The sequence below is a fragment of the Microtus pennsylvanicus genome, chromosome 5 (genome assembly GCF_037038515.1).
Source record: "Microtus pennsylvanicus isolate mMicPen1 chromosome 5, mMicPen1.hap1, whole genome shotgun sequence".
In the NCBI taxonomy this organism is placed as follows: Eukaryota; Metazoa; Chordata; class Mammalia; order Rodentia; family Cricetidae; genus Microtus; species Microtus pennsylvanicus.
Genome location: NC_134583.1, coordinates 101,883,674 through 101,911,507, shown reverse-complemented (window position 1 = coordinate 101,911,507; position 27,834 = coordinate 101,883,674). Strand labels below are relative to the sequence as shown.

The 27,834-nt window shown below is 42.4% G+C and overlaps 1 protein-coding gene across 2 annotated transcripts; it reads right to left on the bottom strand.

Moving 5' to 3' along the window:
* Positions 1-62: 62 nt before the first annotated feature.
* On the bottom strand, positions 63-9,527 carry Zfand5 (zinc finger AN1-type containing 5). Of its 2 annotated transcripts, none has more exons than XM_075973668.1 (6): positions 9,035-9,527; positions 5,426-5,585; positions 4,932-5,043; positions 4,252-4,355; positions 2,227-2,352; positions 63-1,666 (listed from the first exon to the last, which is right to left on the bottom strand). In XM_075973668.1, the coding sequence occupies exons 2-6, from the start codon at positions 5,574-5,576 to the stop codon at positions 1,518-1,520; spliced, it is 642 nt and encodes a 213-aa protein (XP_075829783.1). In that variant the 5' UTR covers positions 5,577-5,585; positions 9,035-9,527; the 3' UTR covers positions 63-1,517. The 2 variants fall into 2 exon arrangements, with proteins under 2 accessions (XP_075829783.1, XP_075829784.1); XM_075973669.1 differs by having other exon boundaries at positions 5,426-5,582.
* Between the last annotated feature and the right edge of the window lie 18,307 nt (positions 9,528-27,834).

Below are 27,834 nucleotides of genomic sequence, written 5' to 3'. Positions count from 1 at the left end.
GGAGTATTTCGCTATTTTCCCTGTTTTAGGTTCTAAGGCTTAAAAACCCAATGAACAAGAAGTTTCCCTCTGTACACTGCTTTTATTATTTACATAATACAATATAGCATCAATGCTGAATAGCATGATTATGTGCAATACATAAATATGAACCTATCTGTACACATCTGCAAATCTAACTCAGAACTAAAGTACATAAAATTGAAGCAAAACTGAATGTTTTAATAAAGAAAAACTAGGACTGAACACTGCAATAAATCAGAAGTAGTGCCTTGTGTACATACTTAACTATTTACAGATGAAAACAGGCATTACCACAACACTAATCTAACTATACTCATTTATATATAAAAAACACAAGTTTCATACATCACAAAAAACCTTCCATTATAACACAGAAGTGATATTACCAGACAAGCATCAGTGAAGTATACTGCCTTTTCTAGTTGTTATTGTACAATGCTGTAGATAATGCAGCCCATGCAATACACCCAAGAACACTAGAGTCCTACACCCAAATACAATATGATAAAGCAGCCCTCTGCAAGTGGTGCTGGATACCACTAAAGAAGTCTACTGCAGCCATGTTGGTTATGATTTTCCATGCAGAAGGGTACAGTTACATTAAGAACTGAAGTCTTTAAAAAGCTTTAAACATTCTTTCTTGAACCGAAACATTCAACAAAAGATGCACATGAAAAATTAACTGTTCAGATATCTTTGCAACTTAAAACTCAGATGCATGTTATTTAACAGAGCTGCTGTATGTGAAAACCAAACGTAGAGTTTAATTTCTTCTTGTAAACAAATCCTAGTGCAGTTCTGTGCTACAATTTTTAGTAATGAGAATGCAGGTATCTTCTGGTGCAGGCCAGCACAATAAGCTCCAAAGATTATGTCAGGCACCCTGTTGTTGACTCGATGGTTTTATTTATAACCAGCTGTGACGTTACCTTTCGCAGAATGTCCTAATTGACAGCTTTTAGAAGACCAATTTAACCAGGTTTACACATGGCACCAAAATACTGGTTTTGTAGCTTTCTTCCTGCTTCCAAAAGTCATGTCGAAATTAAAGTGAAGTTTGACTATGGTAGTAGACTGCCAGTCCTTTTCTGGTGTACCATTTTTTTTTAAGTACAGGCACATAACACTAGCCAAAGATTATACCTTGATTACATTCCCAAAAGGCAGATATGCTGCAAACATGCAGAGATTTCATTCATTTAATTTGGCACATGGAACTAAATTTTGTTCCCAATATCTGTGTATTTTAATTTGTTGTGCAGATTTTTGTCCAATTTTACTGAGGGGAGGGCATATACATTTGTAGGGCTGTATCTATCCAATTCTGCCTGTAACAAACACCCAAACATCCTAAAATATCAATTATAAGACAGACAAATATAAAGCAAAACTCTGGAGAACATCAAAGGAAAATGGCCATGCATCTGCTCTTTAATGTTTTCCTACGATATATTAAAATAAAAACAAGTTTCAGTCTTTTCACATGTAGTAATTTATATTCTCTGGATTTTTTCAGCCACAACAACTGGATTTTCTTTTCTGATTTTTGCTGCAGCTTCTGCTTTGTAATCGTATGGACAGTTGTGCTTGTCAGAGTAACGGTGAAGTCCACAAAACAAATTTCCACATCGGCAGTCAAACCCTGCACAAACAAGAAGAAATCACTTGGCAACTTGTATCAATTGGGAAAACAAGCACTCTAGTCACTAGAGAAAAAGAATGATTTTTATTGCTCTGATTAATTATGAAAGACTGTCAACTCCTGACAATAGGGTAGAATTCAGGCAAGTTCTAGAATTAGGATGACTTTTCAAAACACAGCCTTACCACACCACACCAGGGTGGAGTGTCTCAAATGAAAACTATATACAACAAACTGCAAAATTCTGTTGTAAAAAACACCTAGACCATATCATGCCTGGCTCCAAGTAGGTATTCACTTCTGTCAGTTCAGCTACCTTTTCTCTGTAAGCATCAAAGGAAAAGGAATCAAAATGGACAGATTTTATCTATTAAATTAAGAAAAATAATTCACAAGGCCTGAGGTTAATGATAATCACATGATTAGGCCAACATTACAAGTGGATGGAAATGAAATCCAACTTCAACAACCCACCAGGTCCACCCTTTCTGGATATGTGAGAATCCTTCCTTTTTTTTTTTTACACGTGTAAAACCAATAGTTCCTTTTGGAGTTAATACCTGTAAGGCCAACTTTCTTTCTACACATAAAACACCTGTTCTTCTTTGGTTTGGGCAACTCAGGAGCTTTTTCTTCATTTTGAGAAGTACTGGGTTGAGAAACTGATGGACTGGGCTGAGTGACAACTGAAAGACAAGGTTATAAATTAGAAATTTGTGTGGCAATCATTAACTGACAATTATTTAAGTTTAAAAGAATAATATTTCAGAGAAACAGCTAAGATTCAGAATATATTTTTAAGTAGCCCTTTCCTAAGTTTGAATATTTTCTGACAATTACTATACTAGTATATACCTCTAGTAAATGACCAGCTAAATTCCTTTAAACAAGAAAAGCAGTTGCTTTCTAAAAATTTAAACAAAGATTACCAAACATACTGGATAGGTTTCTGAAGTATTCATTTTAGACTAGATCCAGATTTGTTTTCGTTGTTCTGATACATAGTCTTACACCTGTAGCCCAGGCTGCCCTAGAATTTGATGCCACCACTCTGCCTAATTCCATGGGTGGCAAGATATCAGGCATAGAACTAAACTGGGCTTCTGACCAGTTTTTTTTTTTTAAAGGCACAACACTGAATTTCACTGTTACTTTGACTAACTGACATTATCAAAAGGCTCCACCCTTTCTTAATCCTTTTGTTAATTTCTATTAACAAGCTTAGTCACAATTCAGAGTGCTTTACTAAAGCTCCAAACCCTACTAGTTCTTCAAAATGAAATTCCAAAAAATCTAACACTTATATTAAGCCTAACTGTATCTGCTTATAAACCTAATTGCTTATATTTATATTAAACCTAACTGTATACTATAAAAGATTTACAGTATAATTCAAAGAACAAGAACAGCAAATTTAGCCATACAAAACCGCTGCCTAAACAATAAGCCAATTCCAATGCTTAATAGGACCAAGTTTCCAGGACAAGCAGATTGCTTTAATGTAAACTGATCTCTCAATTCTTATTAGCAAATATACAGTGCTATCAACAGCCTAGTAGCAGAACAGAAAACATTACACCTTTTCCCTAAAACTACTATGATAACTTAAAATAATTTTCCCTAATGCTATGAGAGCAAGTAGTTGGCTATGTAAGTGTTAGCCATTCCTTTGCCCACGCCTAAAATGTTATAAGTTCCTTAGACATACAGGGGAAGTGGAGGATAGAAAAGTAAAAAAACAAAAAACAAAACAAAAAATAAATAGCAGTGAATCATAGATTTCTATTAAGTAACAAATGTGGTTATTAGCTACAGATCTACTTCCAAGTAGTGAGAGAAAAGGAGGGAGAGTGTGTGTGTGTTAAACATATTTAGTCAGTTTTCCATTTCATGACCAAATAATTTGACTTTGAGATTGATACAGTACAGGGGGAAAAGAAAAAACTGGCATATTAGCAAGTCTTTGAAACAGAGTGCTATTCCCTGCCATTTCCCCCTACATTTGTTTTATACTTCATTGTCTCCCCTCCATTAAGCTGATTTGAGTAAATCATGTGCATACAGATAACACTAACACAAGTCGGTCTTCTTGTAACATTATAGAACAGCATTAGGTGGTGCTATAAAAATAGCTCCCAAACCACTACTCATCGAAAATAAATGCCCTTCCATACCATTAAATTTCACAACACATGCAATGGGGATCCCACACTTTTTAAATTCTCAGCATTAGTACGTTCTTTTGCTTTACTGTTTCCTACAACACTGACAGACTTGAGACTAAACAGTTATTATAAAACTCCCCATGGCCATGACATTTAAAGTCATTAAGTTCTTACCACATAAACAGTTTCCAGACTACTTGATTGTTTTTAGGAGTGAGGGTAATGGGGGGAGGAGCAGAAGAGGGTTAAAGTACTAACTAGTTTATATATATATTTTGATACTACTTATTTGCTTGGTCTGTAATTTCTAGCCCTTCCTCTTTGGTCCTTCAATAAAAGGAGCGAATCCCATTACCAACTCAATTCTTTCTCATACTTTGAAATTCAGAACTGAACTAGTATTAAACTTAAAAAGCATACCTGGCTCTGACACCTCTGTTTTCGGGGTAGTTATTTTGTCCTCTCTTGAAATGCTCATTTCTGTCATTTGTTGAGTTACAGGCAAGGCAGCCACAGGCACATTTCTATTTGAGTTCAAGCAAACAATTATTTTTAAAGATGTTAAGGGTATTATTTTTTGAGATAAGTTGTCAATTCAAGTTCAAATTATGTGTTATTTTCAACATGATCACACGGCACCACATCAATTTAGAAATTTGGAAAAGATATTGGATGCCAAACATAAATAATGAGTAAAAATGAAGAAAGTAATTTCATAAATGGCTCATTGACTCATGGCTGCATATCTGTATAGTATCACATTGTAGACCTAGAAAGTGTTTTAACTGCCTATAATTTAAGGACAAAAGGAGCAGCTGTGTGAAGCACCTTGTGAGGCACTGTAATACAGTCAACAGTCTTACTCTTTACAACCCCTAATCCTCAATTACAAAGAAATAAAAACACAGCATTTTTAACAGTGGTCTCGAGGGGTTTATGGAGTTGAGATATACACCTTTAATCAATGATCCAAGAGCCAGACATTTATTAATGGAATCTTTCAGTGCACAATGCAGGCAAAGCCAAGGCCACCTTGATTATTGTACATATAGTACAGACATCTTGACTTTTCTGTTAGAGACAGAAATGTTCACTCTTACCTTGACTTTTCAGATGTGCTGCCAGCAGCACCTTCACAGTTGTTTAAGCTTGCATCTGCTCTCTGTACAGATGCAGAATCTGAGGTAGGACTGTTGGAACCACTAGCTGTCCCTATTTAAAAAAAGGGAGTTGTAAGAAACAAATCAGCACTACAAAAGCCCATTTAGTAAAGACTTAGTAAATATCAATACTTGCATTTAATTTAATGATTTAAGCACCTTCACTGCACTGCAATCCTACACTTGATATTCAGACAAAAAAGGTCATATTCCAAAGAATATATGTATGAAAACTTCGAAAAGGAAAACTAAAAATATTACAAGATCTTTGTAGAACAGTCACTTGTTCCTGAGGTAGTCACGGCAAGCACTTGGGCTGTTGTCTTAATGTTTAGCTCTTGTCAGGCACTCTCTCCTTGAGTTTTCGATTTTTTCTTGATTCTTAGGTTTTCTCTCCACCAGTTCAAGTGTTTTTTTCCTTGGAAACAACTTACCCATTGGGCTCATTCTGCCACTATTCTGTTGCCTCTGAAGATGTTCTTTGTAGCAAACAGAACACATTCCATTTGTTCTAGGATTCCCATAAAAGCCACATCCTGTACTACATAGCATGGGCCCTGGGGTCTGGTTAGTTTCCTGAGCCATATTTTTCTGCTATAAACAAAACAGAATTTTAGAAATTAGCATGTCACAAGAAAACCAATTGAATACAATCACCACTATTCCTTTGATATTTTTAAACACCAAGTCTGTTACTAACAAAAACCAAGATTATGTTAATTAAACAGAAATGAGTATCTTATTGCCTTTAAGAAAGAAAGAATGTGAAAGAATTGTTCTAGAACCAAAAAGAAATTATACCATTAAATAATAAATGCATGATTTTATCTTTTACTACTGAACTTCAATTTCTGAAGATGTCACCTTGCCAGTTTATTAGGGTTGTCTGAATCAATTTTGAGTATTTGTCTCTTTTACTTTCAGCTCTTGTACAAGTCAACTATTTCAAATGATGGTTACTTCAATAGGGTAAACACATAAACAGAAAGAAAAAAATCCAATTAATCACTATCTGACATTTATTAGTTCACGTTGGCTGAATCCTGGATTTAGCCCTACAGGTTTTAAATTAAGATTACTCTATGTTCTTATATGTGCATTAAATGCTTGCATGTATGTATGTGCACATTACTCTACGCTAACAGCTGTGAGTCACTATGGGGGGTGCTGGAAACTGTACCCAGGTCTCCTTATGAGATCATCAAGCACTCTACAGTCCACCTACAGCTTTCTTCAAACCACACCCTGAACCTGACTGAAAGACATACCTGGGCCCCACCAGTAATACTTCTACTAAGACAGACACCTCAGTGCCTAGAAACTTGCGAAGCAGAAATTATCAGATTTTTCAGTCTCTATTATCTTTAACAAGCATTTTTCTCTTGCCAAAACCTAAAACCTTTCCAAACCTAAATTTGATGATGTAAGCAATATAAAAACACACTCTTTGGTCATGGTTAATATTTAATGCTAGGCTACCAGATACAACTTTACATAGCAAGCATACCTGGGCCTTCCAAAATTTGTTTAAACTGGCATAAAAATTAGCTAAATTTACTAAGTTTCCAAAAAAAATTAGGAAAACTTACTTTTCAAAAAAATTATGTAAAAAGCATTATTTGGGAGCATTTGGTTAAAAGGAAATTGTGGTCATGTATTTTTTTAAAGCTACTACACAGTAAGACACAACCTATTAATTCCTTACCAAAATTACAAAAATAAGGAAGAAAGGAGGAATAACCAATTTGACGGGACAGAATGCTGACCCTAAGTACCCAGTCTTGAACAGTTAAATGACAGCAATCTTTCCTTTCGTTTGCACAAGAGCACTTAATTTGAGCAAATCAAGCTTGTATATAGTGATTAAAAGCCACTGTTTAGAACAATAGTAGTAATTTAGTTGACACTGTCTCTTTAAATAGTGAGTGGAATTTAGCTGACTCACTTCAGAGCTGGGCAGCATAAATATTTCAAGATTACTTATGCAGTTTAATAAACACTTTCAATTGAGGTTTTTAAATGTTGAGTGTAACACAAGCACAAAAAAAATAATTCAAATAAAAAATTACGTATCTTTATTTTTTCCACGCTGACCTTTACTCTATGCAGAAAGTTGGGCGTTTTTCAGGAACTATGCTAATCTCAGTTACTACACTAACTTCCAGTGACACCTGGCATTCTCTAAAAGTATACAGAGGGAATTTTAAGACCAAGGTTTGATCGAGCCGGTTTTTAGTCAGTAAGAAGGTACTTTTCATAAGTGAATGAGATCCCACACCTAATGACTTCCCCACTTAGACAAGGACTCCACCTTCTTCAGAAAACAACTCAAAATCTTGAGCACACAGAAAGGCAAGGAAGAAGGCGTAAGACCACCTCCTAGTAAGTCAGATTTTAAATGCCATCACATGTGCACAGCTTGCTTTAGTATTTCTCTGAAGCTCAGATCACATGGGAGGGCGCTCCAGCCTGTCACAAGGCTGCAATGTGACAAGCTGAGCTGGATGGAGGCTCTCACATAAAGCCTAGTCAACAGGGGCCTCTGAAATCAGCTTCTATTTATATCTCAGAGCCTGCCAACTCCTACACAACCCCAAGAACTAACGATGCAGTATTCATGTATCTCACATAACAAAACAAAATGCAATTAAGGCCTCCAGGTTTTTCTAATGCAGGATCAAAGAACAATTTCACCTTCAACCCACAATACCCAAGCAGAATTAAGAACAAAATAAAATGTTATTGAAAAGGGGGCAAGAGGGGAGTAAGAAGGCAGTGGAGAATGCTGGGAAGCATAAATATTCCTTACATTTAATGAAAATTATAGGCTGTTTGTCAGTTTACATATAGTGTATTTATTTCCCTTCTATTCTGAAAAAGCAAAACAAGTTGTTAGAAACTTAGTATTCATCCACTAGCCTTTCCAGGTAGAGCTGCAATGGGTTTATTTGTTTTTGAATAAAGTTCACCGCTTTTCTTCGTTCATAGTTTAAAACGAACGTCGCTGGACTAAAGAATTTTCCAATTCAAAAACTGAAATGAATGAGCTTTTCTTTTAAACTATAGGTTGGCTATTTCAGGTGCACATAGCTAAAAATGGCAAGACCACTCACTAACCTCGAGCTAAGACCCGAATTCTAGGCTCTAAAGTGCCACTGAGCCTGACCTTGGGCGAGTCCTAGTCTACAGGTCTCGGTCACCTCAGTTCTTTAAAAGCTCCTTTTACAAATTTAACACCAGTCCTGGGCACACACACAAAAAAAAGGTACAACTAAACAAATCCGTCATTTGGGGCGGGACACTTGAAGGATAAACTTGGAAGGTAAAAGTGAGCTATTTCCATCAACTTGAGATATGAAATCTCACTTTTAAAGAAATCATCAAAATGAGAAAATTTATTTTTAATCTTACTATTCCCCCAGTTACTGACTACCAAATTTAGGAGACGACGCTCTGACCTATATAATTACTTCCTCCTAAATATCCAGGTAATATTCTTCGGCAACTTCGGTCGACAGACAACTTATACTACCTTCCTCAAAATAGAGCTCCATGGAGGGCATGGAAGGCGAGCAAAATGTTAATGTTCCCCAAGGTTCCCGTAGACAAAGGGAGAGGCGCTCCACCGGCCTCCGTGACCAGGATCCTGCGGGAGCCGCTTAATTACGCCGGAAAAAAAATCTAAAAAGCCTCCGGGAGCGAGCGGCGGGGCCGGCTTCCAGCGGTTTCGACCGAGTCCGGGACCCGGCGGCCCCCATCCCCCTCGCAGCGCAGGCCGCGCACCGGGAAGCCCGGCAGGGCCTGCTCCAAAAAGCACTGAGTCATGCACTCGGCGGCCCCTCGCCGGAACGACTCGGCGGCGCGGGGAACCGGGCGCGGCAGCCGCCTCGGCCTTTGTCTGCCGGCCGGCCGGTGGGCGCCGGGAGCCGCAGCACGCCGGGCATTGTCCCGGCCGGCCGCTCGCTCGCTCGCCCGGGCCCGTCTTTGTGCTCGCTGCTCGGGCGTGCTCCCGCCCCCGCGCCGTCCCGGCCCGCGCCACTTACCCTGCGGGGGCCCGGATGCACTAGCGAGGCGGGCGCGCGACGCCGGGCGGTGGGCCGGGCCGAGGCCTCCGGGAAGGGCTAGCGGCCGCCGCGGGCCGGAGCGGACCGGAGGGCGGGCGGAGCTACGCCGACGCCGCGGGGGCCTCCTTTGTTCGTGCAGAAGCGCCGAGGCGGCCGGGCCCCGCCGCGGTTAGGGTGGGAGGGCGGCGGGGGAGGAGGAGAAGGACAAGCGCAGGCCGCGGGGCTACCGCCGCTCCAGACGCTCGGCCGCCGGCGCCTCACGCCTCCACAGCGGCGTCCCGGCCGAGCGACGAGGCGCACGGAGCGCGCGGGGAGGCCTGAGCGCCGAGAGGCCTGGAGGACGGGGCTCTTCGGGCTTCCGCCTCCGCCGGGGAAGCTGCGCGGCTCCGGGCAGCGAGCGGACGCCTGGCTGGATGCGCACGGCTCCACGATCCGACCGACTGACGCTCTCGCTCTGACCGGCGCTCGGGATCTGAGGGAAAGGGCGGAGGGGGCGGGGCCTGTGCGTCAGCGAAAACCCGGTCGGCGCGCCGCGGCGCGGTGACGTTGCGGGCCAAGGCCCCGCCCCCGGCCTGCAGGCACCAGCGGGGGCGGGGCCGCGCCTGGAGGGCGGGGCTAGCCCGGAGGTTGCGGTCACCGTAAGCCTAGTCATTCTCCGGCCGCTGGCTCCCTGGGTGGAGCTGCTGCGGCCGGTCCACGGAGGCAGCGCGTCTATTTTTAACCCTATTGTCCTCCCCCAGCCACCCTCGTCAGCCCAGTTCTCACGCCTCGTCCCCAGCTCCGCCGCTGTACCTTCCCCACGGGACGGGCAGCGCGGCCGGGAGGAGATTGGCTCGGTTCTGGCTGTCGCCGCGGCTCCGCCCGCCGCCGCCGCCGCCCAAGGTCGCGGTTCGCTGCTGGCTCTGAGATGCGACCGCCCGCCAGCCCGAGCCCCGCGCCGCCGTTCTGAACTGTTAGGCCAGCCTGTAGACAAGCCTGGGAATTGCAGTGAAGCACGGAGAATCGGGATAAGACTGAAGAAATGGAGCGAGGGGACAAATAAGCCGGACCCGAGGCAAGGGCAAGGTGCTGGGTGCCTGCCCAGAGCACGAACAGAAACACTTCTGCTTGCCTCTTCGCGGCTTCTGGGCACAAATGTAGTTTCCACCCACATACACAACATGGTTAGGGCTACCTTAGCCACAACTAGAATGCAGTTAGGGCCCTTTACCTCGAATATTTAAGAGTTCTTTCCCCTAGGTACCACTAGAGTTGGCCTTGCCTGGAGCACAGGAACCTTATTTCTAGGTCATACTTACAGGGGATTCGTTGTTTTGATATGCGAACTACGTGAGCAGTGTGGGGGAGGGGTTCTGTCCCGATGCTCCAAATCGAACACCTCTGGGACATAACATGTTTAAAAATCCCTATTTCGGGGTTATATTGCTATGATCAAGTAATGTATTTGAGATTTAGTCTGCGTCATTGGCTCTAGGATCTTTGGTGTTTATTTCCACGAACTAGTAAACATTAAAAATAACGACTCCCGTTTAACAGCCATTTTCAGTGTCACAGATTTTTCATGTAGGGTTTCTTAATTTATCACAGTAATTTCCTGAGAAAAATGTCCTGTCTATTTGTCGGAGTGAGATAGTCGTGATAAAGGATGCTTGCCTGGAGCCCTAGAGGGTGGAAAGGCTAATGGAAACCATACTTATTGAGGATAAAAATAACAAGAGATTAAAAAAAAAAAGAGAGCAGAACTTACTGTCTGTCTCCCTTTATTCTCCCGTTTCAAAAAACGAGTTTTTGCAATTTAAACGACAACAAAGCCGTTTTAAAATCAAGCTGCCGAGGCCTACACATCTACTGAAATCCTAATCAATAATCGGCTTAGACTTTCTATCTTCAAAATCAAGAATTTTCTGTTTTATTTATTCTGAGTCATTTTTGGATTGAGGATTGCTTAATGTTAACAAATTAAAACTGATCAATATTATAACTTAAAATTGACAAGTAACACAAAAATCTGTATACATCTGTATATTGTCTACATGTACTTATGCTTTTAGGGTGTTCACTTGGTGACACTGACTTATGTATAAGTGAACTGTCAGATAAATTAAAATTGCTTGCAGTATGTATAACTAGAGTTTTAAGGAAAGATAAGCCTCGGCTATAGCAGATTCCACTACCTGTGCTGCCGGGCGATGGCGGCGCACGCCTTTAATCCCAGCACTCGGGAGGCAGAGGCAGGCGGATCTCTGTGAGTTCGAGACCAGCCTGGTCTAGAAGAGCTAGTTCCAGGACAGGCTCCAAAACTACAGAGAACCCTGTCTCAAAAAACCAAAAAAAAAAAAAAAAGGGACAGAGTTTGGTTTGTTTTTAAGACAGAGTGTCATGGTGGCCCTGACTGGCCTGGAACTCTCTTTATAGACCAGGCTGGCCTTGAATTCACACAATTCGTGTGTGTGTGTGTGTGTGTGTGTGTCTGTGTGTGTGTGTGTCTGTGTGTGCCTGTGTGTGTGTGATTTATAGAATCACAGACTATGGTCTAACTAATCCAGCAATGGAGGCCTAAGAACGGAAAGCCCAAGAACAGAGAAGTGTGCAAGTCCTCAAGGCTGGATGACTCAGTTGGTCTTCAGTAGACACTGGAATCCCAAAAAAGTATGCTCTAATGCCAGTGAAGGAGTGGACTTGCTAGCAAGGAAGGAGCAAGCATGCAAAGGGCAAAGGCTTTCTTCTTCCAAGGCCTTATGCAGGCTTCCAGCAGAAGGTGTGGCCTGCATGAAAGGTGTGTCTTCCTGCCTCAAGATCCAGAGTGGCCGGGCGGTGGTGGCGCACGCCTTTAATCCCAGCACTCGGGAGGCAGAGGCAGGCGGATCTCTGTGAGTTCGAGACCAGCCTGGTCTACAGAGCTAGTTCCAGGACAGGCTCCAAAGCCACAGAGAAACCCTGTCTCGAAAAACCAAAAAAAAAAAAAAAAAAAAAAAAAAAAAAAAAAAAAAAAAAAAAGATCCAGAGTGAAGGTGTGTGTCTTCCTACCTCAAGGGTCTGTCTGGATTAGTGGATTCACCCACTTCAAACCAAGCAAAATATCTCTCACAGGTGAGCCCTCCAATTCTGGATTGTGTTCATCCCAGATATAGTTAAGTTGATAGCTAAGAATAGCCATCACACATGATAAAGATAGAATTAAAATGACAGCTTCGCTTCTGGCATTATTAAAGTTATCCTGCCGTGGATAGCTCTTCTTCCTCCCCACACCCCACTTCAGGAGAATCAAGGCCTTTGCTGGGTTCTGAAATCTTTCGGGTGCGATTTGACATTTGCATCATGTTCCTTTATTTCCAGTCCTTCCCACATTTCAAAGATGAGGGCAAACCAACTCAGTATTTAAAAGTCACTTTTGAAATTGCCAACCAAAAGGATTATGGAGTTATATTTAGAGCGGATCAGTTAAAAACGCGATGTAGCAGCTCTTTACCGTGTTTGCCTCTGTAATAATTAGGGGCTACGATAAGTTTGCGGGCGAGGGAGATGGCTTAGCCGTCAAAGTGCCTGCTGACCTGAGTCTGATCCCTGTGGGCAGAAGCAGAGAACTGACTCCTTCCCGTTGTCCTCTGTCCTTCACATGGGAATACACATGCACTAGAAAATCAACTATTTGTTCTCAGCTAAATGAGTGGCTGGCTGCCCCCCGCCCCGAGAAAGTAATAACACATGTATCAGTTATGTAGACCTTGTGATGATTTGTATATTTTTAATTTTCTGTGTATGAGTGTTTTGCCTGGACTATATCTGTACACCATGTTCATGCCTGGTGCCTACAGAGGTCAGAAGAGAGTATTGCCTTCTCCCCCTGAAACCAGTTGCAGATGGTTGTAAACCATGAATGGAGCTGGGAACCCACCCAGATCCCCTGTAAGAGCAGCAGATGTTCTGAACTGCTGAACCCCAGCCCTCCAGCCCTGACCCTGTGAAAAGTTAAATGTCATATGCACTTTCACGACAAACTGCTTCGTTGATGAATCTTTAAATAAGTAGCATGATAGTCTTTTACCCAATTCAAGATCTTTTTGACACACTTAAGATACGGTCAATATCGAAATAAATAATTTTTAAGACTAAAAGACTAAGCATTGTGTAAATCAAGAATTGAATTCAAAGGAAGTGAATGGCTTAATATGTACATGTAATTTGCCAAAATATCATCACCCTTTAAGAAACAAGATCCTTTGGTCTTAAAAACTCTTAGAAATCTTTATGACTGAACACAACATGTCAAATGTGAGCTTTTAATTTGATTCCAATGCCAGCAGTTAACTGAGAATTACCCAGAGACCACCTGGGTTCATGGGTGGAGTCAGCCAGTAAAATAGGCAAAGACCAGGCTGGTGACTCAGGTCCCGCACCTAAGATGATCCAGAGCTTGCTTAGTGAGGAACTGTCCTATGGCCCTAGCTATCAGGCCACAAGAAAGAATTACAAAAAGTGGGCAGACACCCTTAGGAAGGGAAGGATTCCGGCAGAAGACTGGCAAAGGAAGAGAGGGCAGGAAAGAGTGGGCCGGTGTCCTAGAGAATGCAAATCCTAAGCAACAAGCCAAAAGTTGGCATCTTAGGTTTGTGTAGGGTTTTCCCACTTGAGTGTTCATTAACATCCAGCAACCCAAGTGCCATCTGCCTTGGTGTAGAGTAGACCGAAGCTGAGCGTGCAGTATGTGTCTTGATTGTTAGGTGTCTAGTGCCTCTGGCCTTGGGGCCCTTGGTTCAGAGTTGTGTCAAGAGGAACAATTCCCTTTTAGTTCTTGGTTGCATTTCTTATTTTGGTGTCAAGCATCCTTTCCTAGTACATAACTCACTGCATACAGCTATAAGTTAGCCTTCGACGGTCCTTAACAGGCGTCTCTTTGCTGGCTCTACTTCTTGACCCAATCTCTAATGCTGCTCTTCCACAAGACTAGCCAGGGGCACTCTTTCTCCGTCACACGTGCTCTCTTCCAGGGGCCATATCCACTTCTGAATAGCTACCTGCTCCCTGGACTTCTTTCTTGATTTACAAATGCTTGGTTTATGAATTTGTTAACAGAGCTATATTTATTTAGACATTTTATTTATAATGACATTTCAATGTAGCTAAAAAACTTTATGTATTATTTTGCAAATGAAAGTTACATTATCAATGGATAAATTGTAACTACCTACTGTCTTTTATTATTGATTAGTAAATAAATAGAAGCCTATAGAAATAAAGAGTTTATTTTATTCCTTGTGGTTCCAGTAATTGTGGAGTGGACAAAATAAAGTCAGAGCCTTGAAATTCTGGAACTGTAGTTATTGATATATATCTAATTTAATTTTTTTCTGTTTGTGTAGGGTTTTCAGTTATCTTTAATTGTGCCACATACAAACAAACATATAAGGAAAATCATGTTTGTGTTGGGGACGTGAAATGAAATCCTGAGTTGAAAGTGTGTTGTTGACGTGAGCATGCCAAGGTCATGTCAAGGACCCCAATGAGGGAATGACAAAGCCTTCTCCAGGTCAGGCTCCGGGAATTGGCAAAGACTTGCCCTGGTTGGTGTGTAAATGATGACAGTGTAAACAGCACAACTTCCTCCTTTCAGATGCTTAGAGCCTGGGAGTCCTCTCACCAAGACAAGATAATCCTACTTCCTGGTTCAGGTATCTAATACACCTCCCTCCTTATTCAGATGTATAAAATAAACTTGCTGCCGGGCGGTGGTGGCGTACGCCTTTAATCCCAGCACTCAGGAGGTAGAGGCAGGTGGATCTCTGTGAGTCCAGCCTGGTCTACAAAGGGAGTTCCAGGATAGGCTCCAAAGCTACAGAGAAACCCTGTCTCGAAAAACCAAAAGAAAAAAAGAAAAAGAAAATGTATTGACGTCAAAATTTAAGTAAAAATTGTTTAAAAAAAAATAAAATAAACTTGCTGAGTGTCTTGCTGTCTTGGCTGCTGGTGTGTCTCCATTAGAGAATAAAACCCACTTCATCCCAGTTTTCCTGTGCTTGTGTATATTGTTTCTTTGTTCTCTCAGGGCCCGAGCTAGGGCAATTCCAAAACCACGTAGGTGGAGGAGTGTGTGTGTGTGTGTGTGTGTGTGTGTGTGTGTGTGAGCTCGTGCGTGTGCTTGTGTAGGGGCGTATGTACACATGTGGCTGTACCCCGATACAGAAGCCAGTAAAAATATAGTGAAAAAGCAAATTGAAAAAGGAAATACTAAGCAAACAAAAGTTAGTTTCACCAAAAATGTACGGATGGCAAACAAATGTGTGAAGAGATACTAAACATGATTTGTTATGAGGAAAATGAAAAATTAAAACACAGTGTGGTAGGTTTGCCTTTCAGCCTTAACACTTGAGAGATGGACACAGGAAGACCATAAGTTCAAGGCTAATCTGGCTGCAAGGTAAAAACCTGTCTCTAAACAAACAGCAGTAATACCACCCAAAACCTGCTAGAAAGGCCAGTCATCTAGAACACTGATAGACATGAAACCCCAGTAAGGGTGTGACAAAGTCACATTCACTGAGAGTACAATGATGGCACTTTAGAAGATAGTTTGCTCCCCACCTCTTCCCCAAATTATACATGCCTTGGTATGTACAGTCACATTCCTTGCTATATACCAAAAGGAGATACAGATGTGTTGACACAAAACCTGCTTACAGATGTTTATAGCAGCATTGCTTATTACTGCCAAAACATAGAGGCAGCCAAGATATCCACAATACTGAGTGGAAAAATAAACTGTTAACACATTTTGTGTTGCTAATACAAAATACTTGAGGGTCAAGTAACTTTAAAGAAAAGAAGATGAGATAAGAGCGGAGTGGAAGAGTCTTGTCTAGGTTATATAAAGCCCCAAATCCAATCCCTGGTTTGTTCTGGTTCTAAGTTCTGGAGGCAAAGATCATAGGTTACTGTAGTTTTGATCTGGAATGCTCCCCAAATGCTCATGTGTTTGAGGATCGGTGCCTAACAGAGGAAGATTATTGTTGATGGTGTTCTCTTAAGGGGGTATTCCTTGTACCCTCTCCTTGCTTTCTGTCCACTCGGAGGTGAACAGTATGTGCCCCTGCTACTATGTACTTTGCCATCACAGGCCCTAAAAGCAACAGAGCCATATATCCATGGTCTCAAACTGTGCTAAAACATACCTTCCCATTTTATATGTTGATCTCAGATTTTTTAGAACAATATAGTTTTAGGGTAAGGGCTAGACTTTAGCTGTAGACAATGAGATGTCCCCACAACCACTCAGAGGAACCTCTTTAGTATCTCATCCTCTTCTGTCTTTTCAAAAGCTTCACCCACCACTGTTTTCCAGCGGAGAGTTTAAGGAGTACCTTCCTTACTGACCAGGCTTCAGACAAGAGCCTTGAGGAAACAGTCAATCAGATGAGTAATTTACATAAGAGTTCATGATTTTTCACTACTCGTTCAAATGAATTCAATGAATTTTTAGTTCATTTACTATCTAAAAGAGGGTAAGAGCAGAGAGTTATAATATGTTGTTTGTTTGTTTGTTTTTGAGATAGAGTCTTACTTTATAGCCTTGGCCAGTCTGGAACTCCTTTTGTAGACCAGCTGGCTTCAAAATCATACAGATCTTCTTCCTTCTCCCTCCCAAGAACTGGAATTAAAGGGCATATGCTACAACCCCTGACCAAAAAAAAAATTAATTTCAAAGTGAATCATTTTAACAATGCAACTACACAAAGATTAAAGAAATTATAAATGAGTTATTTTGTTAGTGTGATTTTTCTCTTTCCCTAAGACTTGTTCCATTATGTAGTACCCATTCATAGTACTGTTAAAAACATATGGCTAGATAGGTCACAGGCCCTAGAGGGGAAATGACCACTATTGCAAGGGGGCCTTGGAGTCAGCACAGAACATATCCAGACACCAAATTCTCGGCACAAAGGAGATTTATTGCCCCAGAAGGACAAGGGGGCAGGGGATGCCTCTGGATTGGGTGAAGAATGCTTCTGCAAGAGTGGGTTTTTAAAGAGAAAAAGTGAAGTCTATAGTATTATGAATTGGTAAGTCTTGATTAAACATGTTCACCAGTGTAATCAAATAATGAATTTTGATGGCTGGACCTTGGTGTTTTGAACACCTTCGTGTTCAGTCTCCAGAGTGAGTCAGGCATAAGGAAGTGGCTAAATAAGCCAATAGACCTTGGTGTCTAGCTTTAGGGATGTAATCTGTTTAGCAAGGGAGAGGGAAGGGGCAGGAAAGACTTGCTGGTGCCATGTTTGCCATGCATGGGCCTGCTAGAGAGCCCTTTAATTATTTTTCTATTAAGTGGGGGCATATTAAAATGACTTCTAATGATGTATTTCTATACCCATAGAACAGTGCATCTTTCAACACTCAGTGGAGAAACTGCTTCTTGCCGTGGATGGGTATTAACACAGAAGTACTCAACAGGTCAACACAAGGGTGATATGAGCCTGGTCTGCTCAAAGGTTATGCACATATAAATCATACCCTTCCGGGAAGACTGGGGAGGATGACTTCAAGGAAACAGTTTTTTAGACACAATAGGGAAGTTGCACATATGATCTTACAGTGGTTGCAACAGCATGCATAAGGCTGTGTCAGCTCAAGCAGACAAAATCACAGCATGGAATAGGGGAGGTGGCCCCAAATCCCACCACTAGCTGAGGAGCTACTGACATTCGATGGTTGCTGGGAGAGGAAGAGTCAGTTTTCGTTAATGACATGACCTCTGGTAGGCAGGCCCAACTCCTAAGAGTAGTTGGGAGACACTCACTGTACTCAGTGGTGTAAGGGTGGAGATGGGGAGGGAGGGGGTAGGGGATGGACAGTTAGGGGGGTAGGTGATAGGGAGTGGGGAGAAGAAAACTCCAAGTTGGGTAGATAGGGATGTAGAGGGTTGATATGTTAATCCCACTGGTCTAGAATAAAGCCAAATTTGAAGCAAGCTTTAATTAGACACTATCCAGGTGGATGGGCTCTGGCCAGGTCCATCTCTGGTTCCCCAGAAAATGGCCCCAAACAAGTTTTACAAGGGCTTAGGAAAGAAAAGCCATAATTTATTGCATTTCCCATCAGGTCCAATGAGGAACAAGCGTACATCCGGCTGTACCTTCAGCCTACATCCAATCAGGGGCAAGCGTACATCCCGATATATTTCCTACCTGTGAACCTCCCGCCCACACGTGATCAAGTATGTCCAGTGCACCTGGATCAAACACACTAGTGTAGGGGAAGGAAAACGTGTGACTTGTTATCTCCCATAAACAACAGCCTCCAGCAATTCAGGCACTCTCTGTCCTTGGGCAAAGGGCCTTGCAGATAGGAGGCATTTTTGTTTCGTGGATCTTTTAGGCATAGTAATTAAATCTTAAAATGTAACTTTGGCTCTCACGGATCTTGGAGATGGTTGGGTGGTGTATATGATAAAAATACATTGTAAGAAATTCTCGAAGAATTAATAAAAATATTTCAAATAAATTGAAAAAAAAATCACAGTCTCAACTGAGAATATATGTAAGCCTACCCCTGGCCTCCTCTCCACACCCCCTTCCTTCCTATCTCCCTTTTTCAACAGTTGTAAAGAGTGTTCAGGCAAGCTGTTTAAGATTCAGTAAGGGAATCAATCACAGGGCAGGCAAGAATTCATCATTTCCCTCCTAACATATTCTAAGAACTGAAATCCCAATGGGTAGGATTTGCTTAGCATCCATACTGTACCTGCTCCATTGTCAACAGTTTGCACATATTATTTTGATTCTCATAGAGAATTAAGACGGAAGCATAATTACTAATCCCATTTTGATAATGTGGAAGTTGCCAGAGGCTATTGTGTACTTCATAGAAAAGCAAGGGTACCACACCACCCTGTATATCAAAGGCCTGGACCGGGAGGCCTTGCTCCTTCACTGTTTTTTTTTTTTTTGATTTTTCGAGACAGGGTTTCTCTGTAGCTTTGGAACCTGTCCTGGAACTCGCTCTGTAGACCAGGCTGGTCTCGAACTCACAGAGATCCGCCTGCCTCTGCCTCCCGAGTGCTGGGATTAAAGGCGTGCACCACCATCGCCAGCCCGGCTTTTTTGTTGTTTTGTTTTGTTTTTTGGGAGTGTTGTTTGTTTGTTTATTTGTCTTTTTCAGACAGGATTTCTTTGTGTAGCCTTGACTGTCCTGGAACTAGCTCTTAGACCAGGCTGGCATCAAACTCAGAGTTCCGCCTGTCTCTGCCTCCCTAGTACTGGAATTAAAGGCATGCGCCACCACCACTGCCAGGCTGTGTTTGTTTGTTTTTCTTTTCTTTTTGAGTCAGGGTCTCTTCATGGAGTCCTAGGTGTTACAGCATCTTTCGCTGTTAGGAGGAGGCCCTGCTCTCCGCAGTTGTGGTGATAGTTTATATTAACTGCCAACTCGACAGGACCTAGAATTGCTAAGGAGACATACTTCTGACATGTCTGTGAGAGACTTTCTAGACTGGGTTAACAGAACTAGGTAGGCTTACCCTGAATGTGGGTGGTAATGAGGAACCTGCCTGACTCCATTTTGAAGACAGAAGCTTCTGTGCTATATTGTTAAAAATAAGTTTCTATTCATTATAAGAGCTGAGTTAGTCTCTGTTTCCTGATACTGACCTTCCCCAACCCATGACCTTGGCTTATTTCTGAGAATACCCCTATCTTCCATGACCCTCCCTAGTCAAATGTTGACCACATAATTTTTTTTTTTTTCAAAGAATTATTTATTTATTATGTATATAACATTCTGCCTCCATGTATGCCCACACACCAGAGGAGGGCGCCAGATCTCACTACAGATGGTTGTGAACCACCATGTGGTTGCTGGGAATTGAACTCAGGACCTTTGGAAGAGCAGGCAATGCTCTTAACCTCTGAGCCATCTCTCCAGCCCCACCACATAATTTTTTTTGAGATTTTTTTTCTGTAATTGTTCCTAATTGCTTCCCTGTCTCTCTTCTGTAAAACTACTCATGATTTTACTCCTTAAAAGGGGCCTAAGAAATGGATTCAGAGCTGCTCTCTTTAACCTGTTTTAGGAGGTAGTCTCTGTCCTGTCCTTTTAAGAGACAAGCCCTACCTACTCCCTCTCCCATCCTTGGAAGCAAGTAGATCTTCCTTCTGCTTCCAGCCTGAGTGAGCTTCCCCCCCCCCTTTCCCTCCCTTTCCTCCTTCTCCCTTTTTCTCTCTCCCTCTCTCTCTCAGAGGTAGTTTCTCCTTTCTTCTCCCCCACCACCTCTCTGTCTCTCTGTCTCTGTCTCTGTCTCTGTCTCTCTCTCTTCTCTTTCCCCTTCCTCCCTTTATCCTTTTCCTTTTCCCCTTCATAACCCAGTAAACAAATACCTATTTTCTCTGCATGGCGTGCCTATCTGTCTCTGCCTCTCTCTGCTCTTCCCCCTTCTCCCCTTTTCCCTTTCCCTTCCATAATCCACTAAATAAATATCCAACCTCACTCTGCATGGTGAGGCTATCTATCTCTGTCTCTCACCCACCACAGCTCCTCATGGAACTGGCTGACTGCTGAGGTCTCTCACTGCCATGCAGCTCCCTGCCTGGGACCCACTGCCCCTCATGTCCCGCTGCCTGCCACTGCCCCTCAGGGAACAGCACTGTTTTATTTTTACCATTACAGGGTGCACCCCAATTAAAAAAATCAGGCTTGCTTCAAATTTGGCTCAAATTGTGGTAGTGGTCTTATTCTTGCCATTGAGATCAATGGTACCATCCAAGGGTCACAGACATGGATGAAAAAGGCAAAGTGATATGAGTATGAACAATCCCCCTCTCTACTCCATGACCAACTGCTTCAAGCTCTTGCCACCACAATCTCCCAATGCAACAAACCATGAGCCAAAAGAAAGCGAAGAAACTTCCTGTAAGTTTCTTTTGCCAGGAATTTTGTTGTACCAATGAGTAAAATAACTCAGCAAACTGCCAGCTAAGAACTGCTCCATGGGCTGCGTGTGGGGGGTATGGCCTTTAATCCCAGCACTCAGAAGACCAAGGAAGAGGCAGGCAGATCTGATTTCAAGGCCATTCTATCACAGTGAGTTCCATGCTAGTCAGGGCAACATAATAAGAATCTGTTAATGCTCCTAAAAAGGAAACAAGACTATTGTGGCCTTCGAACCATGTTCATGAAGGGGGGCTTTGCAGGGGGCTTTGGGCATCTCATCCTGGAGGGATCAAAATCAAAGTCACGGAATACAAAGAGCAGAGCACAGAGAAAGAATTCAGATTCTGAAAGAAACCATACTGCTGCAGTGTTGACCAGACCCTGGAACTTTTTGTTACTTGTAAAAAAGAAAAAATTGCTTGTTCAAACTGGAGGTCAGGAAACCTTTAAATCTAGTTCACTTTTTTTTTATGAATAAAGTTTTATTAGAACAACAACAACAACAACAACAACAAAGAATCTGTTAAATAAAGCAAAAAGCGAGCTGATGGTGGCTCATACCTTTAGTCCCAGAACAACGGAGGCAGAGGCAGGTGGATCTCTGAGTTTGAGGTCAGTCTGATTTACAGAGCAAATTCCAGGACTGCCAAGCCTTCACAGAAAAATCCTGTCTCTTAAAAGAAGTCCATGCTGGTAGGTGGTGAGCTCCCTGCTTCTCAGAGAGCTATGGCTTAGATCTAAAGTATTGCCACAAGGGTCTTACGGTAAAGGCTTGACGGTCGTTCTGTGGCACAGTTAGATGCAGACAGGCAGGAGATGCAGTCTAAAGGGAGGAAGTTAGCTCACTGGGATGCGCCGTCATAGAGCCTAAGGGCCCTGCAGATTGTCTCCAGCTCACCCTACACTTTGCTCGGCTTCTCAGGCGTTCTGAAATGAACAATTTCCTATGTCATGCAGCTGGAGGCCACGAGAAAACTGGCCACAGTCTGAAACCTCTGAAATCACGTGCCAAATAAAACATTCCGTCTTTTGAAGCTGTTTGTCTTAGGTGTTTTGTCACGCTGACAAAAAGCAAAACAAAATAAGAAAATTAATAGACAGAACTCAATCACACAGACTCCAAAACAGCAAAAGATATATTTGTTTTTATATTTTAAGATAGGGTCTCACTATGTAGTCCCACCTAGCTTGGAACTCACTATGTAGATCAGACTGGATTCCAACCCACAGGCAACCAGCTGTCCCTTCCTTGGTTCCCTGAGTGGAAAAGGCTCTTCTAGCACTTCCTCCAGTCCAGAGGCAGTTTGAGGCACGCCGGGATTGTGGAAACCGGTCCACTTAAGACAGCCTCACTTCTAGGAATCACTGGGTCCCTCCATCTAAAACCGGCATGATTGGTGAGCCCTTTCCTTTCCCCCAGCTCTGGCTATTTCCCCGGGTGAGGGCTTGTTTCTCCAGGGACCGTGGAAACAGGCAGCCATAGCTCTCGGACTCAGAACCCTCAGGCCCTACCCTTTGCATGCTGACTCACTGGGTGGCCGGTGCCTTTCTTGGACCCTTGGATTTTTTGGGTTTTGCCCTATGGCCTCCGCTCCTTGGGTGGCTTGTGCCTTTCTCGTTCCAATCCTCGCTCGATAAAAAGGCTTTGGATCTCGTTCTGCCTCACTCATGGGGAATAAGCTTACCAAAAAATCTACTTCCTGGCACTCTATATCCTAATATTTTATGGGACCTTTGCAACATTCTGCCAGAGATCCTGAAAGATGGAAGGGAGGGGTCACCCTTTCCCCCTCCCCCAGTAGACCTCTCGCGTTAACTCCTGTTTGCTTAGAGGCAGAGCCCACCTAAAGGTAATCAGTTCACGCTGGGACCCTACCCACCTGCTCCACCCTCAGTAGATCTGCTCTCTTACCCGCAACAAATCTGCTTTCTTGTTCACTGTTCGTTTTGCATTCCATTTAATATTGGCAGTTGGGTCTCTGGCAGGGCTACCCACCTCTGACCATTCCCCTGGATGTGAGGCTTCATTTCTCAAGCACAGTCCTCTCCTTGCCTTCTAGCTTTTCTCCAAGTCCTGGCACCAGATGACTGTGTCTCTCTGGGGCTCAGAGTCCTTGGCTTCTGCACTTTGCATCATAACCTACTGGATGGCCTGTGCTTGTCTCACAGTTGAGCCTCTCTGACTTCCTGGGACACTAGGGACTGCAGACCCTTGGGTCTTACTTCTCTGCCTCATTCATGACGCTGTGTCATCGTCTATACCTTCTCATGCCCATTGGGCTTTTTTTTTAATTAATTTATTTTTAAAGGCACACAGCAGACTCGTTTGTTCAGCAATGGGGAGAGCCTTAGGTACCCTCCTCCTAGCACCCAGGCTGTCTTCAGATCTGTTGACATTGATTGCATGGTCACCCCTCATTTGCTAGGCTTCATCAGGACTTCTGACAGTGCCTGTTGCTAGGCGCTTAGGCAGGCACCGGTTGGTTCATCTCTCAGCCTTATGGGCCTTATCTTCCTACAGTAGGCACCTTATCTTCTTCCAGACTTTGGAAGAAATAATTTTAATTTCTCCCACTTAGTATAATGCTGAATATTAGTTTGTTTTATATAGTATTTATTATATTGGGATATTGTAGTTACTTTAAGACTTAGCATGAAGTATAAATGGAGGTTTCTCTCCTGTCCACCAGTTCCTGAATAAATACTCAGAGGCTTATATTAATTATAAAAGTTTGGCTGATAGCTCGAGCTCTTACTTTTAAATGAACCCATTTCTATTATTTTATATTTTACTATGAGGCTTGTGATTTGTTTACCTTACATCTTTCTTCTCCAGTGGCTGCTGGCATCTCCCTCGACTCTGTCTTCTTTCTCCCTGTATTCAGTTTGGCTTTCCCACCTAGCTATAATCTGCTCTCTCATAGGCCAAAGTAGCTTTATTCATTAACCAATAAAAGAAACACATATACACAGCATATAGAAGGGCATTCCACATCGATGAAGTGGTATCGAATCATTTGAAAGGCCTCTTAGATGTCTATTAAGATCATCTGATTTCTGTCTTAAAATTTATTTATATATCTATACATACATAAATGCTAAGCCATTGGGATGTTTTTTGGAGACCCTCTGACTATTCCTGATCAGCCATTGTTACAGGACTACCAGCTGTTGGCCGTAGAGCTTGAGGCACAAGGACCATCAAACACGTCCGGGTGATGCCGTGGTGACGGGAAAGGATCAGGTGCATTTTGCCAGGTTCAAGTAGTGCCTGACAGTTCCACAGAGCCTGGACAGTGAAGTGAAACAGCAAATACTCCAGGACATGGCCAGCACCCCAACTTTCCCAGGTCCCCAGAGATGAATGATACCCCCAGGTATTCAGCAGAAAATAGAGAACATGTCATCCTTATCCCCACCTCACCTGCTACCACTTTCTAACTCCTCACCTTTTATAATAAATAAAAAGGGAGGATTGCTAGTACTCAGGGATCTGCACTGGACTGACCTTGGGGTATATGCTCTCAGCTGTAGCCACTACGAACACCACCTGCCTACATTCACTGTGTTCCCTTTTAAAAGGGCTCTGCCCACCTTCCATCTCTCTTGCTCTCCTTCTCCCACCTCTTCTCTTCTCTTCTCTTCTCTTCTCTTCTCTTCTCTTCTCTTCTCTTCTCTTCTCTTCTCTTCTCTTCTCTTCTCTTCTCTCCTCTTCTCTTCTCTTCTCTCTTCTCCTACTCCTGTCCCCAGATGCCAGTCTCCCTCTCCCCTCCCCTCTTTCCCATTCACTTCCCCTAAATAAAAAATCCTTCCATCTGAGCTCTGTTGCATGCATCTTTCTCTTGCATGGTGCTTTTTCTAAATTATAACATTCCTCTTCTGCCAAGTGCTGGAATTAAAGGTATGTGCCACCATGCTTGGCTCATTTGGTTTTTAATGTCAAACATTTAAATCTAATGTTTTTCCTTTGTGCAGAATAGATCTAGTAAATGCCTGTTTTTTCCTTGGTTTAGGTGGCACTCCAAGCTACTTCATTATCAGTATTCAAACTAAGTATGTAGTGTGTGTGTGTGTGTGTGTGTGTGTGTGTGTGTGTGTGTGAGAGAGAGAGAGAGAGAGAGAGAGAGAGAGAGAGAGAGAGAGAGAGAGAGAGAGAGAGAGAACAATCTGGAATTAACCAAATGTCACCAAAGTCAAAATATTATTAAAATACAATTATGCCAGGTTTGGTGGCACCTGCCTCTAATCTCAGCACTTGGAGGCTGAATCAAACAAAGATTTGGAGCTCAATGCCAGAGAGCTAGATGGGGCAACACACACTTTACAAATCAAAGACTGAATGTTTTTTAATTGTACAATCATCTTGCTGTGCTTAGGATTGTAAATAGAATACAACTTGATCATAAATTGTAAAGAGGGCCAGAAAAATCATGATTCACTCAAGAGGGGATGATGGGGCCCAGATTGTCCTTTTAAAGTAAGCACAAGATACAGAACTATTTGCTAAGATGTTTCCAAGCCAATCTAAAAAATATTTGAAACTGACTCCAACCTGGGCATGGGGCCTCATGCCTGTAATCCTATCACTTGGGAGGCTAAGACAGGAGGATTCTCATGAAGTAGAGGCCAGTAATAAGGGACCTAATGAGTTCTAGATCTGAGTGTGAGATAAATATATCAAAATAAGTAAGTAATAAATAAATTTGATATCAAAAGAAAGGCAAAATGGAAGAGACTGTTTTCACTTAAACTCTGATGCTTCCTCCACACACACAAACTGAAAAGTAAATCAGTTTCCACCAATGCAGTTCAGACTGCTGAGTAATTGAATTCTCTGACCAAAACTACATTCCTAGACATCCTATGAAATCCAAAGGTACAGAGTGAAGCCACTAATTTTGCAACAGTTTCTTGCTTTTGTGATTTAAAGCAAGATGTGTTCTATGTGCCAGGAGATCTGGGTTATTAATGGCATCCATCCTTCACCAGCCCTCATTTTCCTGGGAACAAACCACAGTGTAATCCGAGCAGGGAGAACATCAGAAACTGACTCAGGATGTGGTGAGACCTGTAAACACCAGGGACACTTTGTTCTCGAGGCCGGGCACACAGGGAGATGGTACTTTCCAGAAGAGATGGGGATGTTCTGCACTGTATCGGACAATAAATCATAAACTTCCCATCTCTGGTTTGGGCAGAAGAGTTAAGAAATGAAATGTATTGTAAGACATACACAGCAGTCTGCTCCTATAATCCAAGAGTTTTGATGCTGTGGGCAGCAGATTCAGAAATTCAAAGTCATCCTCAGCTATATGACGAGGCAAGCCTGGGCTACTTGAAACCTTTCTCAAGAAAGTGACCAAGCTGAAACAATGACAAATATAAACAAGTAAATGAAATTCAATGATATTTTTTATAGTTTCTTGCCAAAAGGAAGAAGTTTCTTGTGGGGTATAGTGGTCCAAACCTTTAATCCCAGCACTCTGGAGGGAGACAGAGGTAGGCAGAGCTCTGAATTCCAGGATAGCCCAGGGCCTTCACAGAGAAACCCTGTCTTGAAAAGAAAAAAATAATCTGATTCTGTTTATCATGTATATATTAAGATTGCTATTATTTGAAAATAATTTTCAGGGCTGGAGAGATGACTCAGTGGTTAAGAGCATTGCCTGCTCTTCCAAAGGTCCTGAGTTCAATTCCCAGCAACCACATGGTGGCTCACAACCATCTGTAATGAGGTCTAGTGCCCTTTTCTGGCCTGCAGACATACACACGGACAGAATATTGTATACATAATAAATAAATAAATATTTTTTTAAAAAGAAAATAATTTTCATTCTTCAAATACCATGCTGTTGGGTCAATTTCGTGATCCACACTCCTTTGACCCTAGCACGTGGCAGCCAGTGGCAGACAGATCTCTATGCGTTCCAACAAGGCTACTCGGTGAGACCCTGTTTAAAAACAAAAAACAAAAACAATAACAGAAAATCCTTCTCCACACACAAAAACACGTTATTCCCTGGGTGTGCCCTGCCTTTAATCTGCAGGATCCAAACAACAAAACAAAAGAGTCTATGTTGAAACTTCACCTCCATTATGAAATATTAGTAGGAAGATCGAAGTGGGACCTTTAAGAGGTTGCTAGGGTCTAGTTTCATGGATAGTTCAGTGTCTGTAATCGCAGATTAACGAAGAAATGGATTATTAGGTTAATGGGTTATCTTGAGAGTGAGTCTACTCCAGAAGCCAGCCTGGCTATGTATCTTATCCATGCCCAGTCTTTCCCTCCTCTGCTTGGGGAATCTGCTCACATGAAGACCACCAGATGCGCTTCTTTAATCTTATACCAAATTGTGAGCCCAAACGAACCTCTTTTCTTTGTACTGTACTCAGTTTTCTATGCTAAAAGCAATGGAGAGCACAGTAAGAGAGGAAATCTACTGCGTCACTGACTAATGGGCTCCAGGGAGAATGACTCACATCTTCCTTAGAGAAATGTCCTGAATTCACACGCTAGCGACGGTTGTCATCCTTGCTCACTTGGTTCCTGATAGTCAGGCTTCTTTGCTCTTCCACCAACATGCTGTGTGCTGTCTTGCTTTCAAGATTTTATACTTACTGCTGCTTCTGCTGGAATATCTCCCATCTTAAAATATTATTTTCATTTTTTGTGTTTGTGTAAAACATGTTTAAATATGTGTGTGTATGGGCGTGTGTATGTTTGCATGTGTGTATGGGGTAAGGTACACGTAGAGGTCCCAGAAGCTGACAGCATGTGTATTTTATCACTTCTAACCTTATTTTAAGAAATGGTTTAATTTTAGCATTTAAAATTATGTGTATGCATGTGTCCTTGTAAG